Genomic DNA, 13403 nt, shown 5'->3' on the forward strand with positions numbered 1-13403 from the left:
CCGAAGAACAGAAGCTCCACAGTTTGGTTGAGATGAAATGCTGACACCACTTTCATAAAATAGAAAGGAACTGTGACACACACAAGCCCACTTCCGAAAAGCAAAGGTACTCAAGAAAGAGCCTGAAGCGCCAAAACCCTATGTGCCAGCCCAACAACCACAAAGAACACAGTCTTTAGCACAAGATCTTTTAAGGCAGCCTTCCAGAGTGGCTCAAAAGGACGTTTTTGAAGATCCCAAAAACTAAATTACGGTTCCACTTGGACACGGCATACGAAAGAATGAATCAAATTATATCCGGGTGATCCACAAGAGACGTCATCTGTAATAGGCCCCTGAAACAGGCCAAAGCCACAACCTGAACTTTCAGAGAACCCAATGCTAATCCTTTCTGAAGGTCTGCTTGGAGAACAGCTAGGACGTACATAATCTGAGCAGAGAAGACGACGTACATAATCTGAGCAGAGAAGACAAAGTGCACGCTCTGAACAGCAGCCCTCAAAGTCCTCTACAGCCTCGCATACGCAACGGATGAAGGGCGCTTATGAGCCTGAAAAAGGTAGCAATGAACGAATCAGAAAACTGAGCCCTTTCAATGGCCAAGCATTAACAGCAAAAGGGGCACGGATCATCCATGAGCACTGTATTTTAGTAGGCCATCTACCTGTGGAAGGAGAGGACCTCACTCCAGCACTCAAATCAGGTCCATGTACCACAGCCTCCGGAGCAAACTGGGGCTAGGAGAATTATTTGACCATGGTGCAATGTGATCCATTTCAACACACAGCCTACCATGGGCCAAGGACGGAAGACATACAGCAGATATCTTCGGCCAGGGCTGAGGTAGGGCTTCAATCCCCATCAAGCACGGTTCTTTCCAACAGCTGATGAACATTTAAGTACATAAGTATTGCCACACTGGGACAGACCAAAAGGTCCATCAAGCCCAACATCCTGTTTCCAACAGTGGCCAATCCAGGTCACAAATACCTGTCAAGATCCCAAAACAGTACATTTTATGCTGCTAATCCCAGAAATAAGCAGTGGATTTTCCCCGTCCATTTTAATAATGATCTATGGACTTCTCCTTTAGGAAGCCATCCAAACTTTTTTTAAACCCCGCTAAGCTAACCGCTTTTACCACATTCTCTGTCAACAAATTCCAGAGTTTAATTACACATTGAGTGAAGAAAAATTCTCATTCATTTTAAATTTACTATTTTGTAGCTTCATCGTATGTCCCCTAGTCCTAGTAATTTTCAAAAGAGTAAACAGACGATTCAAATCTATCCATTCCTCTCCACTCATTATTTTATAGACCTCTATCTTATCTCCCCTCAGCCGTCTTTCCTCCAAGCTAAAGAGCCCTAGCCGCTTTAGCCTTTCTTCATAGGAAAGTCGTCCCATCCCCTTTATCGTTTTCGTCGCCCTTCTCTATACCTTTTCTAATTCTACTATATCTTTTTTTGAGATGCGGCGACCAGAATTAAACACAATATTCGAGGTGCGGCGGCACCTGGAGCAATACAAAGGCATTATAATGTCCTCATTTTTGTTTTCCATTCCTTTTCTAATACCACCTAACATTCTATTTGCTTTCTTAGCCGCCACAGCACACTGAGCAGAAGGTTTCAACATATCATCAGCGACACCTAGGCCCCTTTCTTGGTCAGTGACTCCTAATATGGAACCTTGCATGACGTAGCTATAATTCGGATTCCCCTTTCCCACATGCATCACTTTGCACTTGCTCACATTAAACGCCATCTGCCATTTAGACTCCTAGTCTCCCAGTCCCGTAAGGTCCTCTACAATCCTCCCGAGATTTAACTTGAAAAACTTTGTGTCATCAGCAAATTTACCTCACTAGTTACTCCCATCCCTAGGTCATTTATAAATATGTTTAAAAAAACAGCGGTCCCAGCACAGGCCCCCGGGGAACCCCACTAACTACACTTCTCCATTGAGAATACTGACCATGTAACCCTACTCTCTGTTTTCTATCTTTTAATCCGTTTTTAATTCACAACAGGACACTACCTCCTATCCCATGACTCTACAATTTCCTTTGGACTCTTTCATGAGGTACTTTGTCAAACTCCTTTTGAAAATCCAGATACACAATATCAACCGGCTAACCCTTATCCACATGTCTGTTCACCCCCTCAAAGAAATGTAATAGATTGGTGAGGCAAGATTTCCCTTCACTAAATCCATGTTGGCTTTGTCTCATTAATCCATGCTTTTGAATATGCTCTGTAATTTTGTTCTTTATAATAGTGTCTACCATTTTGCCCAGAACCGACGTCAGACTCACCAGTCTATAATTTCCCAGATCTCCTCTGGAACATTTTTTAAAAATCAATGTTATATTGGCCACCCTCCAATCTTCTGGTACCATGCTCGATTTTAAGGATAAATTACATATTACTAACAATTCTGCAAGTTCATTTTTCAGTTCTATCAGTACTCCGAGATGAATACCATCTGGTCCAGATTTGCTACTCTTCAATTGGTCAAATTGCTTCAGGAGCTTGACAAATCTGGACTTGGATGCTGCATCTACAGACCGACGTCTCAGCCACAGCTAACAGTATGCAGACACAGAGCCATGGAGTGCGCCAAGCTGCAGAGATTATCATGGATGGATGGCATCTGCCATCTAAGCTAGACCCACTACCAGTCTAGAAACACAAGGACAGGTCCAGGCTCTCCAAATCTGAGTCCGAGTCTGACAAGGTAGCTCTGACGTCACTTGAGAAATGTTCTGGCCACAAAATAACTGCAAACAGTGGCTTGCAACCCAAGGGATAAAACCTTAAAAAAATGCTTTAAGGCAGCCTCAATCCTACAGATCCTGCAAATCCTTAAAAGCGACGCCCCCTTCCATAGGGAAAGGGGTCTTCTTTGTAACTGTAGTCACCAGGGAGTCTACTCCTGGCAACTGCAGCTTTTCTTTCTCCTCAGAAGTCAATAGATACAAGCATGCCATAGCTCTACCCACTTTAAGACCTACGTGAAGGGACTGTCATGCAGCTAAATTAAATTTGGAATAGTAGGATATATAGGAAAAGCTTCAGACCAGACATAATAGAAGGATCTTGAATCACAGAAGATGAGACTGCAGGATAAGGAATAGACAATCTCCAGAGCTCTAGTAATCAGGGAAGAAAGCTCTTCCTTATGAAATAATCTTAGCACCTTAGAGACATCTCCCTCCTCTGGACGGAACACACCTTCCTCAAGAGGCTCCCGCAATGATGAACTTACTGAGTGACAAAGTTCTAAAAATTAGGAAGGCTGTTCTGAAGGCACCATGGAATGGACTGATTCTGTATCTGCTAAGTCTGCCTGTTCTACATGGACTTGCTTAGGAACAGGAAATATAGAGCAAGCATCCTCTAGGATACCCAATGCTTCAATGAATATGCCCAATGCATAAACCAATAAATTCAGGAGAGAACCAGAATGACCCAGAACGGTTACCATTCCCATGGTTGTCTCAGGAGAACTGTGGGCAGAGAGAACAGAAAAGGTTGGATTTAAAACCACCAACTGCAGAAAAAAAATGCTAAGTTCCCTCTGCTGGAATAAGGACCAACTGACTGCTTATGGGATGGTTTTACACTTGTCAGCAACAGAATGGCAAGCCCCACAGTAGGAACAGTGTTTTACTGCTTCCACAGACGGGAAAATTAGGTTTTTACCTTGGTAATTTTCTTTCCTTTAGTCATAGCAGATGAATCCATTACGAATGGGTTGTGTCCATCAACCAGCAGGGGGAGATAGAGAGCACTGAAAAACCATAGTGCCTCATGGCCAGCTACCTCCATCTGCCTCTTCAGTATTTGAAGCTTCCAAAGCAGTGTTACACCGCAAAGTAGCATAACATGAACTTTCCTCACAGCGGATGAACGCCCCAGAATAGGAGCAACAACACAAAGGAGGGACGAACTCAACCTCCTATAACAGAACAGAAATCCTGAAGACTGTTTTCCAACTTCTCCCAATGAGGGAACAGATCTACAGGAAAAACTGAACATAAAACATCAATCACACAATGAATCACTGAGGGAGGGCTCATGGATTCATCTGCTATGACTAAAGGAAAGAAAATTACCAAGGTAAGAACCTAATTTTCCCTTTCTTGTCATCAAGCAGATGAATCCATTACGAATGGGATGTATCAAAGCAATCCCTAGATAGGGTGGGAACAATCCACACCACACGCCAGCACTTGTGCTCCAAAATGCGCATCCCTCCTGGCAGCCACATCCAGCCTGTAATGTCGGGCAAAAGAGAGCTTAGAAGCCCATGTCACTGCACTGCATATCTCTAAGAGAGAGTGCTCCAGTTTCAGCCCAAGAAGAGGAAATCGCTCTTGTGGAATGTGCCTTGAAGGCTTCAGGCGGAGGCCGGCCAGACAGCAGATAGGCTGAAAAAATAGCTTCCTTGAGCCAACGGGCTATAGTGGCTTTAGACGCTGGAGACCCTCTGCGAGGACCTGGTAACAGGACAAAAAGATGATCAGAGGTCCTAAAAGCATTTGACATGCGCAGATACTGCGACAGAGCCCGTCGCACATCTAGGAGGTGCAATTGCCCAAAGGCTTCCGGAAACTCCTCTCTGGAAAAGGAAGGCAGGAAAATAGGCTGGTTTAGGTGAAACGCTGAAACCACCTTAGGCAAGAAGGAAGGCACTGTACGTACCATAACTCCGGACTCTGAAAATTGCAGAAAAGGGTCTTGACAGGACAGAGCCTGGAGCTCAGACACCCGTCTCACCGTACTAATGGCCACCAAAAAGACCGTCTTTAGGGTCACATCCTTCTCTGAAGCTTGCCTTAGCGGCTCGAAGGGCGAACACTGAAGGGCATTTAAAACTAACCCCAGGTTCCAGGCCGGACACGGAGCCCGCACGGAAGGACGAGCCGAAGCACCCCTCTAAAAAACTGTGCCATATCCAGAGAAGCAGCCAGGGAGAGGCCAGCGACCTTCCCTCGAAAACATGCTACGGCTGCCACTTGAATATGCAGGGAATTATAGGCAAGGCCTTTTTGTAAACCATCCTGCAAAAAGTCAAGTATCGGCGAGACAGAAGCCCGCATAGGTGTAATCGCTTTAACAGCACACCAAGCCTCAAATTGGCACCAAATCCTGGCATAAGCCACGGAAATGGAACGCTTGCGGGCCTGTAGGAGAGTGGAAATGACTTTACTGGAATAACCCTTGTCTCTCAATTGCGCCCTCTCAATAGCCATGCCGTAAAACCAAAGCGGCAGGCGTCCTCCATGGTCACCGGTCCCTGTGACAACAGATTCGGTACCAGAGGCAAAGGAAGGGGAGCCTCTACCAGCATTCGCCGGAGGTCTACTACTACTACTACTACTATTTAGCATTTCTATAGCGCTACAAGGCATACGCAGCGCTGCACAAACATAGAAGAAAGACAGTCCCTGCTCAAAGAGCTTACAATCTAATAGACAAAAAATAAATAAAGTAAGCAAATCAAATCAATTAATGTGAACGGGAAGGAAGAGAGGAGGGTAGGTGGAGGCAAGTGGTTACAAGTGGTTACGAGTCAAAAGCAATGTTAAAGAGGTAGGCTTTCAGTCTAGATTTAAAGGTGGCCAAGGATGGGGCAAGACGTATACCACGGCCTCTTGGGCCAATCCGGGGCAATGAGAACCACCTCTCCTTGATGTAGCCAAATCCACAGGAGTACTCGCCCTATCAAGGGCCATGAAGGGAAAACATACAGGAGGCCCTGAGGCCAGGGTTGAGCCAAGACATCCAACCCCGCCAAGCGAGGATCTTTCCGTCTGCTGTAAAAGCACGGGACTTTGGCATTTGCGCTTGAGGCCATAAGATCCGCTACGGGCGTCCCCCACTTGGCACAGCTCTGAAGAAACACTTCGTCTGCCAGTGTCCACTCCGCTGGGTCGATTTGATGCCTGCTTAGATAATCAGCTTGCACGTTGCTCTCACCTGCAATGTGAGCTGCTGACAAACTGCAGATGTAGCTTGGCCCAATGGCAAATTTGCGCGGCATGTGCGGCCAGTGCTCTGCACTGAGTGCCACCTTGTCGATTTATGTAGGCCACTGCTGTCGTGTTGTCCGACATCACTCGGACAGCCAATCCTTCCTGGGTTGAGTGAAAAGCCAGTAGAGCCTGGAAAATCGCTTTCAACTCCAAGCAATTGATGGACCACTCCGACTCCTCGAGTGTCCACAGACCCTGGGCATGCCTTCCCTGGCAATGTGCACCCCAGCCCTTCAGGCTGGCATCTGTTACCACCAGGCACCAATCGGAGGGCGCTAGCGGCATTCCTCACCGCAGCATGCTGTCTGAGAGCCACCACTCCATACTGAGCCGGGCCGCAGGGAGCCACGTGAGTCTGCACTGATAATCCTGAGACACTGGAGACCATCGTTGAAGCAGGAAGCACTGCAGAGGTCTCAGGTGCGCACTCACCCAGGGCACCACTTCCAAGGTGGCCATTATCGACCCTAACAGCTGGACAATGTCCCAAGCGCGGGGGCGAAGTATCCTCAGGAGCAGATGAACCTGGTTCTGAAGCTTGCACCGCCATTGCTCGGAAGAAAAACAAACCCCGAGGCTGTGTCGAACCGGACCCCCAAATATTCTACAGATTGAGAGGGGGTCAGGTGACTTTTGGCCATATTGACGACCCAGCCCAGAGACTGAAGTACTGAGACCACTCTGGCTGTTACCTGATGACTCTCCTCTGTCGCGTCCGCTCTGATGAGCCAGTCGTCTAGGTACGGGTGAACCTGAATATCCTCTCGCCTGAGAAAAGCAGCTACCACCACCATTACCCTGGAAAAGGTTCGGGGAGCTGTGGCGAGGCCAAAAGGCAAGGCCCGAAATGGAAATGTTTTCCATCACCGCAAACCGCAGAAACCTCTGGTGCGGGGGCCAAATAGGAATGTGCAAGTAAGCTTCTTTCAGGTCCAGAGACGTGAGAAACTCTCCTGGCTGTACCGCCGCAATGACGGACCCCAGGGTTTCCATGTGAAAATGCCGCACTCTTAGAGACTTGTTGACTTCTTTTAAGTCGAGGATGGGCACCACAAAGTAAATGGAATAATGGCCAGAGCCGTGTTCGGCGGGAGGCACAGGGGACACCGCCCCTAGGTGAATCAAGCCTTGCAAGGATTCCTCTACCACCGCCCGTTTGACGGCAGAACCGCATCGGGACTCCACAAACACATCTCTCACCGGGGCATTGAATTCTATTCTGTAGCCATCTCTGATCAGGTCCAAAACCCACTGATCTGAGGAAATCTTGACCCACTCCTCGAGAAAGAGGGAAAGCCGTTCTCCTATTGCAGGAATCGAGGAGAGGGCCGGCGCACCATCATTGAGAGGGTCGCCCTTGAACTCCAGGCCTTGATCCGGTCACTGTGGAACGCTTGTCCGAACGAAAGGAGTTCCTCTGCTGAAAGCGGGCATGAGAAGTGAACCCAGCAGAACGCCCCGGGCGGTACCTTCTAGCTTCATGGAAGCGAGGTCTATAAGAGGAGGGGGAACGCTTGTCCGAACGAAAGGAGCTCCTCTGCTGAAAGCGGGCATGAGAAGTGAACCCAGCAGAACGCCCCGGGCGGTACCTTCTAGCTTCATGGAAGCGAGGTCTGTAAGAGGAGGGAACCGCCTGACCCTTGGAGGGAGGCCTCGGCCTATCCTCGGGTAAGCGCTGGGGTTTAGCATCCCCCAGGCCTTTAACAATTTTCTCCAACTCCTCACCATATAGAAGGCCTTGGAAGGGCAACTTCACCAACCTTTGCTTATAGGCCATGTCAGCCGCCCAATGCCGTAGCCATAGAAGGCGGCAAGCCGCCACCGCCACCTGTTTAGCCAAAGCTCTGACCAGATCATAAAGGGCGTCAGCCAAGAAAGGCAAGGCCGACTCCATCCATGGTGCCACCTCAGTAAGGGCTCCGCTCCACCCCCGGGCTGTTCCACTGCCTGTTGCAACCAAGCGAGGCAAGCTCGGCCAGCATAGCAGCTGCATGCAGACGTCCATAAGGATAGGCCTGAAATTTCAAAGGACCGTTTCAAAGCTGATTCCAGGCGTCGGCCCTGCATGTCCTTCAGGGCAACTCCTCCTTCAATTGGGAGGGTAGTCCTCTTTGTCACAGCCGTGACTAGGACATCCACTTTAGGCACAGCTAGGCACGCCAAATGCTCCTCACTTAGAGGGTATAATTGCCCCATTGCCCTGGCGACTTTCAAAGGCCCCTCGGGGTCAGCCCATTGAGCCGAAATAAGCTCTTGGATGGAGTCATGCAAAGGAAAGGCCCACGCAGGCTTCTTAATACTTGCCATTCTCGGATTACCAGAGGAGGCTTCGCCACTCTCAGGATCTTCAGTAGAGAGGATCTGCAAGGCATCAGAAATAAGCACTGGCAGCTCGTCGCGGTGGAAAATCCTCACTGCGGAAGGATCATCTGGATCCGTGGAAATCCTGCACCTTCCTCTGGCTCTTCAGACCACGAGGGCCTGCCAGACCCCTCAGAATCCTCACATTACGACCACGGGGGGGGGGGGGGGGGGGGGGGAGAAGGGGGGTGCGCCACTCTCTGAAGGGGAATTAACCCTTCTGCGCTTGTCTTGCAGCCAGCTGTCAGGGGAAAACGCGCCTGACAGCAATCCAAGGCCGGGCTCCACTGGAGAGGGAACAGATAGCAGGGCAGAATGAGACCCCTGTGGGAGAGCTCTTTTTAACATGAATGCTTTATGCAGCAGCAACACACACTCAGGGGAGAAGGGCTCACCCTGGCCTCCCGGTTCCAGTCTGGGGATAGAAGCTCCCCTGTTAGCCTCCACACGAGGCTTCCCTCCAGATTCAAACCCCTCCACTTCTGCGGGGGTCGCTGGCGCCTGCTGCCAGCTCCACTGAGCGGGAAGAAACATCGCTCGCCATGCTCGGGCTGGCCCTGACTTCTGAAGAGCACGATTTACAGGGCGTTGTTGCGGATCTGCGCTTGCCACAACGGGAACAGCGCTTAACCTCTGCAGCCATCGCCGAAAACGGCGGAAAATTCAAAATGGCGGATTCATGCCAAAATCGTCCCGATCGCGGGCCCTCCCCGGAGGAGCTACAAAACGCTCTTACCTCACCAGACCGAGTCCACAGAGCTCTGGTCACGCTGCACAATCCGAAGAAAACCTCTTTTCTGGAATCGCAGCAGAACGCAACTTTTTTTTTTTTTTTTTTGTAAACGCTGTGAGGAAAGTTAGAGGCAACAGCAATAGAGGCAAATTTCCAACTCCGGAGGATCATCAGAGTGGGAAAGGCAGGGAAAGGACTAACCAATGTGCCTGCATCCACAAAGGAGAGTGTGGGATAAGACAGGGACAGGGCAAACCTATGTGTCTACATCCACATCGGGGGCCAGGTAAGGCAGGGAAAGGGCGAACCTATGTGCCTTCAAAGTGGAGCTGCAATAGCCACCAACACCCCTGCTACCACTGGCCAAAGCACAGGAGCCACCCCAGGCAGATTTTTTTGAAGGAGCTGAATAAGCTGAGTCCACACTGCTGGGGAGATAGAGAATACTGAAGAGGCAGATGGAGCTAGCTGGCCATGAGGCACTATGGTTTTCCAGTGCTCTATCTCCCTCTGCTGGTTGATGGACACAACCCATTCGTAATGGATTCATCTGCTTGATGACAAGGAAAACCGTCTTTGAAAGAGAGAGGCTGAACTCTTAACAGACAATGAAAAAAAATAAGCAATGCCGGCACCAGAGAAGATGATATGCAGCAGAACCTCGTGAAAAAACTGAAGCAGTCAGCCCTCCCACAGAGACAGCAGTGGACCAAACACTCCCAAAGTGAACAGAGAGAAGAGTCAGACTTACCATAACTGACTGAAGTTTCCCCAACAAAGCCCCCCCTCTGCAGAGTAAGGCAGTGGCAGACTTAGGAGAAATGTCAAGAAATTCTTTTTCACAGAGAAGGTAGACATAATTGGCAATGGAATTCAAGAAGGCGTGGGATGAACACAGAGCATCTTCAATTATAAAATGGATGGTGTAAAAAAACAAAATAAATGACTGCATGTGTTGATACGTCGATTGATGCCTGGATGGTAACTCTGGCTGTGAAAAGCTAAGGACAATGCCAGGCAGACTTGTACAGTCTGTATTTCGTATATGACAAGACAGTGTGGAAAGGGCTGGAGTGGGCTTTGATGTAACTTCAGCGGTTGGAAACTGACAGTGCAAGGCGAACTTCTACGGTATGTGTCTCAGAAATATCAAAGAAAGATCAGGATCAAGAATTTTATAAAACTATGGAATGGACTCCCAAAAGCTGTAAGAGTAGTCCATGACCATCTAAACTTCAGAAAAATCACTAAAAACCAACCTTTCCAAAAAGGCTAGCCCACTGATCCAACGTAAATCCCCACATCCAGCAACACAGCACAACCAATGATCGTACTGGCCAATATACAATCCTCATTCCCTTCAACCTTCACGGTGCCTGACACACACCTACCTCATTTGACCACAATACAACCTTGTATTTGTTATCAACCGACTGGCGAACGCCTTTACGGTATTGTGCAAGCCACATTGAGCCTGCAAACAGGTGGGAAAATGTGGGATACAAATGTAACAAATAAATAAATATCACATTCATTGTGGGTTTAATCATGATTTGATGAGCATGGCTGTCGGGGAGATTGGATGGACTGTTCAGGTCTTTATCTGCTGACAACTATCTTACTATGTAAGCCTGCAGAGAAAATTCCATCTGCTGCTCTCTCTCTCTTTTTTTTCCCAAATAATGTAGACAGGAGAGAACAGGGTACTGGGGGGGGGGGGGGGGGAGAGGAGAAAGAAAAACAACAGCAACATAGGAACTTCTAGGTATGACCTAGCTACACTATCATTAGTGTACCCCTTAGCTCAATTGGGAACCAGCAACCAACTGGACCAGGAGCACCTCAAGACTACAATCCGAGCTGTGGAGCACAACCTCATCCACCTGCTGGACATGAAGTGCTGAACTGTGGAATCTGCATACAAATCTTAATAGAAAACACCACCATTTTAATTCTCTACCTCCACCTGCTGGTCAGTAGTCATAACACATGCTGGAATAGTCTAAGGACACTAAGAAAGAGTACATTTGTGCAAAAAATTACCTAAAAAAAAAAATCAGCCTACAAACAAGAGAAAGAAACATTCCAAAAATTTAAATCCATCATGAATACCTTAAGCAAGGAAAAACATCCAAAGTTCTTAAGCAGAGCTGGCATAAGTGGTGGCAACCAAGGCAACTACTACTACTTAACATTTCTAGAGCGCTACTAGGGTTACACAGCGCTGTACAGTTTAACAAAGAAGGACAGTCCCTGCTCAAAGGAGCTTACAATCTAAAGGACGAAATGTCAAGTTGGGGCAGTCAAGATTTCCTGAATAGAGGTATAGTGGTTAGGTGCCGAAGGCGACATTGAAGAGGTGGGCTTTGAGTAAGGATTTGAAGATGGGCCGGGAGGGGGCCTGGCGTATGGGCTCAGGGAGTTTATTCCAAGCATGGAGTGAGGCGAGGCAGAAAGGGCGGAGCCTGGAGTTGGCGGTGGTGGAGAAGGGTACTGAGAGGAGGGATTTGTCTTGAGAGCGGAGGTTACGGGTAGGAACATAAGGGGAGATGAGGGTAGAGAGGTAAGGAGGGGCTGCAGACCGAGTGCATTTGTAGGTTAGTAGGAGAAGCTTGAACTGTATGCGGTAGCTGATCGGAAGCCAGTGAAGTGACTTGAGGAGAGTGATATGAGTATATCGGTCCAGGCAGAACATAAGACGTGCAGCCGAGTTCTGAACAGACTGAAGGGGGGATAGATGGCTAAGTGGGAGGCCAGTGAGGAGTAGGTTGCAGTAGTCAAGGCGAGAGGTAATGAGAGAGTGGCTGAGAGTTTGGGTGGTGCCCTAGGCATCAATGGTACAGGGAGTCTCAAACCTACCTCAGATTTTGGACCCTCTCCCCACTTCTACTCTAGCCTTCTGCATATGAACACCGGTCTTTTAAGCATGCTGTAATAATACACATGCTTTACTTTAAATAAAAAATATAAAACCTTTGAAATAAGCCTGTACCTCTCCTATCCATATCAATACATTTTGGCGTCACACTCACCTGTCTTTAACGTTAGTGCTTTATTACTTTCCATTTCACTACTCAAGGCATTTCCTGTTTCTTGACATAACTGATCCAGTTGCTTTCCTGCAACAGAAACAGCATCACAAAAAACACAATGTTGTAGCTCCTTTTTAATTACCTCACACTTTCTCCTTAACCTAATCAAGACTGTTACTGCTGGTGACAGGTCTGACTGAAAGGGGAGCAGTTCCATGTCAAGCAGGGGTGAGAGAGAAATGGCTCAGAGGAATAGCCAGATCACTAGGTTAGCCTCCAGTTCTTACTCCTGGGAGAACTCTGCACAAAACATCTGTGCACAACTAAAATTTTGCAATTTTATTTGTAACTTTAAGAACTCCCTCATCATAAAAACCTGGCTCCTCTTTGCTCCAGGTCTGCTGCTGCCAAGCTTTCTCCCTCTGCTCGTTTGACTCTCCTCCCCACAGCCACATCAACCTCCAACTTAGCTTGAATTCTCTCACCTATAATCACTCGTCCACTAGTCTTTGGTCCAAGTTCCTCTTTGTTAATGCCACTCTCGCTGTGATTAGAACTTCTTGACCTGCTTCCAAGATCTGCAAAATGCAGCTTAGTGTCTTTGGACTTCAGAAAGGTCTCATTTAAAGTCGAGAGGTGACCATCTCTAATCTCTGGAGGTTTGAGGGCGAAGCAGGGAGATGAGCAAGGGTATCGAAGAGATTCCGGAGGCTTTATGAAATCCTTGCTCTCCTTTATGTGAAACTGCCTCGTTTTGAAAGCACTCTCGCGTTCTGACATTTTTTAACTAGTCAAATCTAGGCAAAAAAATAAAATATAAGTATAAAGATATAGTCAAAAACTATGCTGTGCATCAAATTTCCCCTAGGAGTTAAAAAAAAAAAAAAACACAACAAGAATTTGGAACCAGAGGACATAATGTTACTAGATTTCATTTATTTCAAACATTTATTACTCACCCACTGAAATGCTCAGAGCAAGGTACAACAATCCAAAACTCAACACCTTCACAGGGTGATACAGCACAGTTTAATGAAAACATGTCTTACCTGATAACGTTTCTTTCCTTTAATTCTATCAGACCAGTGCAGACAAATGGATTGTGTCCCTCAACCAGCAGATGGAGACAGAGGAAGAAAATAGTTCCTATGACTAGACCCTTAAAGGTATTACACAACACAGAATTTCAGTATTTCAAACAGCCAAGCAATGGTGCTCAAAATCTGTCTGATGG

The 13403-nt window shown here is 47.6% G+C and overlaps 1 protein-coding gene across 1 annotated transcript in view; it reads right to left on the reverse strand.

The window, feature by feature from the left end:
- TDRD1 (tudor domain containing 1) overlaps window positions 1-12939 on the reverse strand; it is a 246820-nt gene extending 233881 nt beyond the window's left edge. The window contains exons 1-2 of the mRNA XM_030204712.1: window positions 12655-12939; window positions 12170-12256 (exon numbers count right to left, since the gene is read on the reverse strand). Of these exons, the coding sequence (XP_030060572.1) occupies window positions 12170-12203 (34 nt within the window). The 5' untranslated portion in view covers window positions 12204-12256; window positions 12655-12939. The remainder of the gene's footprint in view (window positions 1-12169; window positions 12257-12654) is intronic.
- Between the last annotated feature and the right edge of the window lie 464 nt (window positions 12940-13403).

Source organism: Microcaecilia unicolor, chromosome 5, assembly GCF_901765095.1.
Source record: "Microcaecilia unicolor chromosome 5, aMicUni1.1, whole genome shotgun sequence".
Taxonomy (NCBI): Eukaryota; Metazoa; Chordata; class Amphibia; order Gymnophiona; family Siphonopidae; genus Microcaecilia; species Microcaecilia unicolor.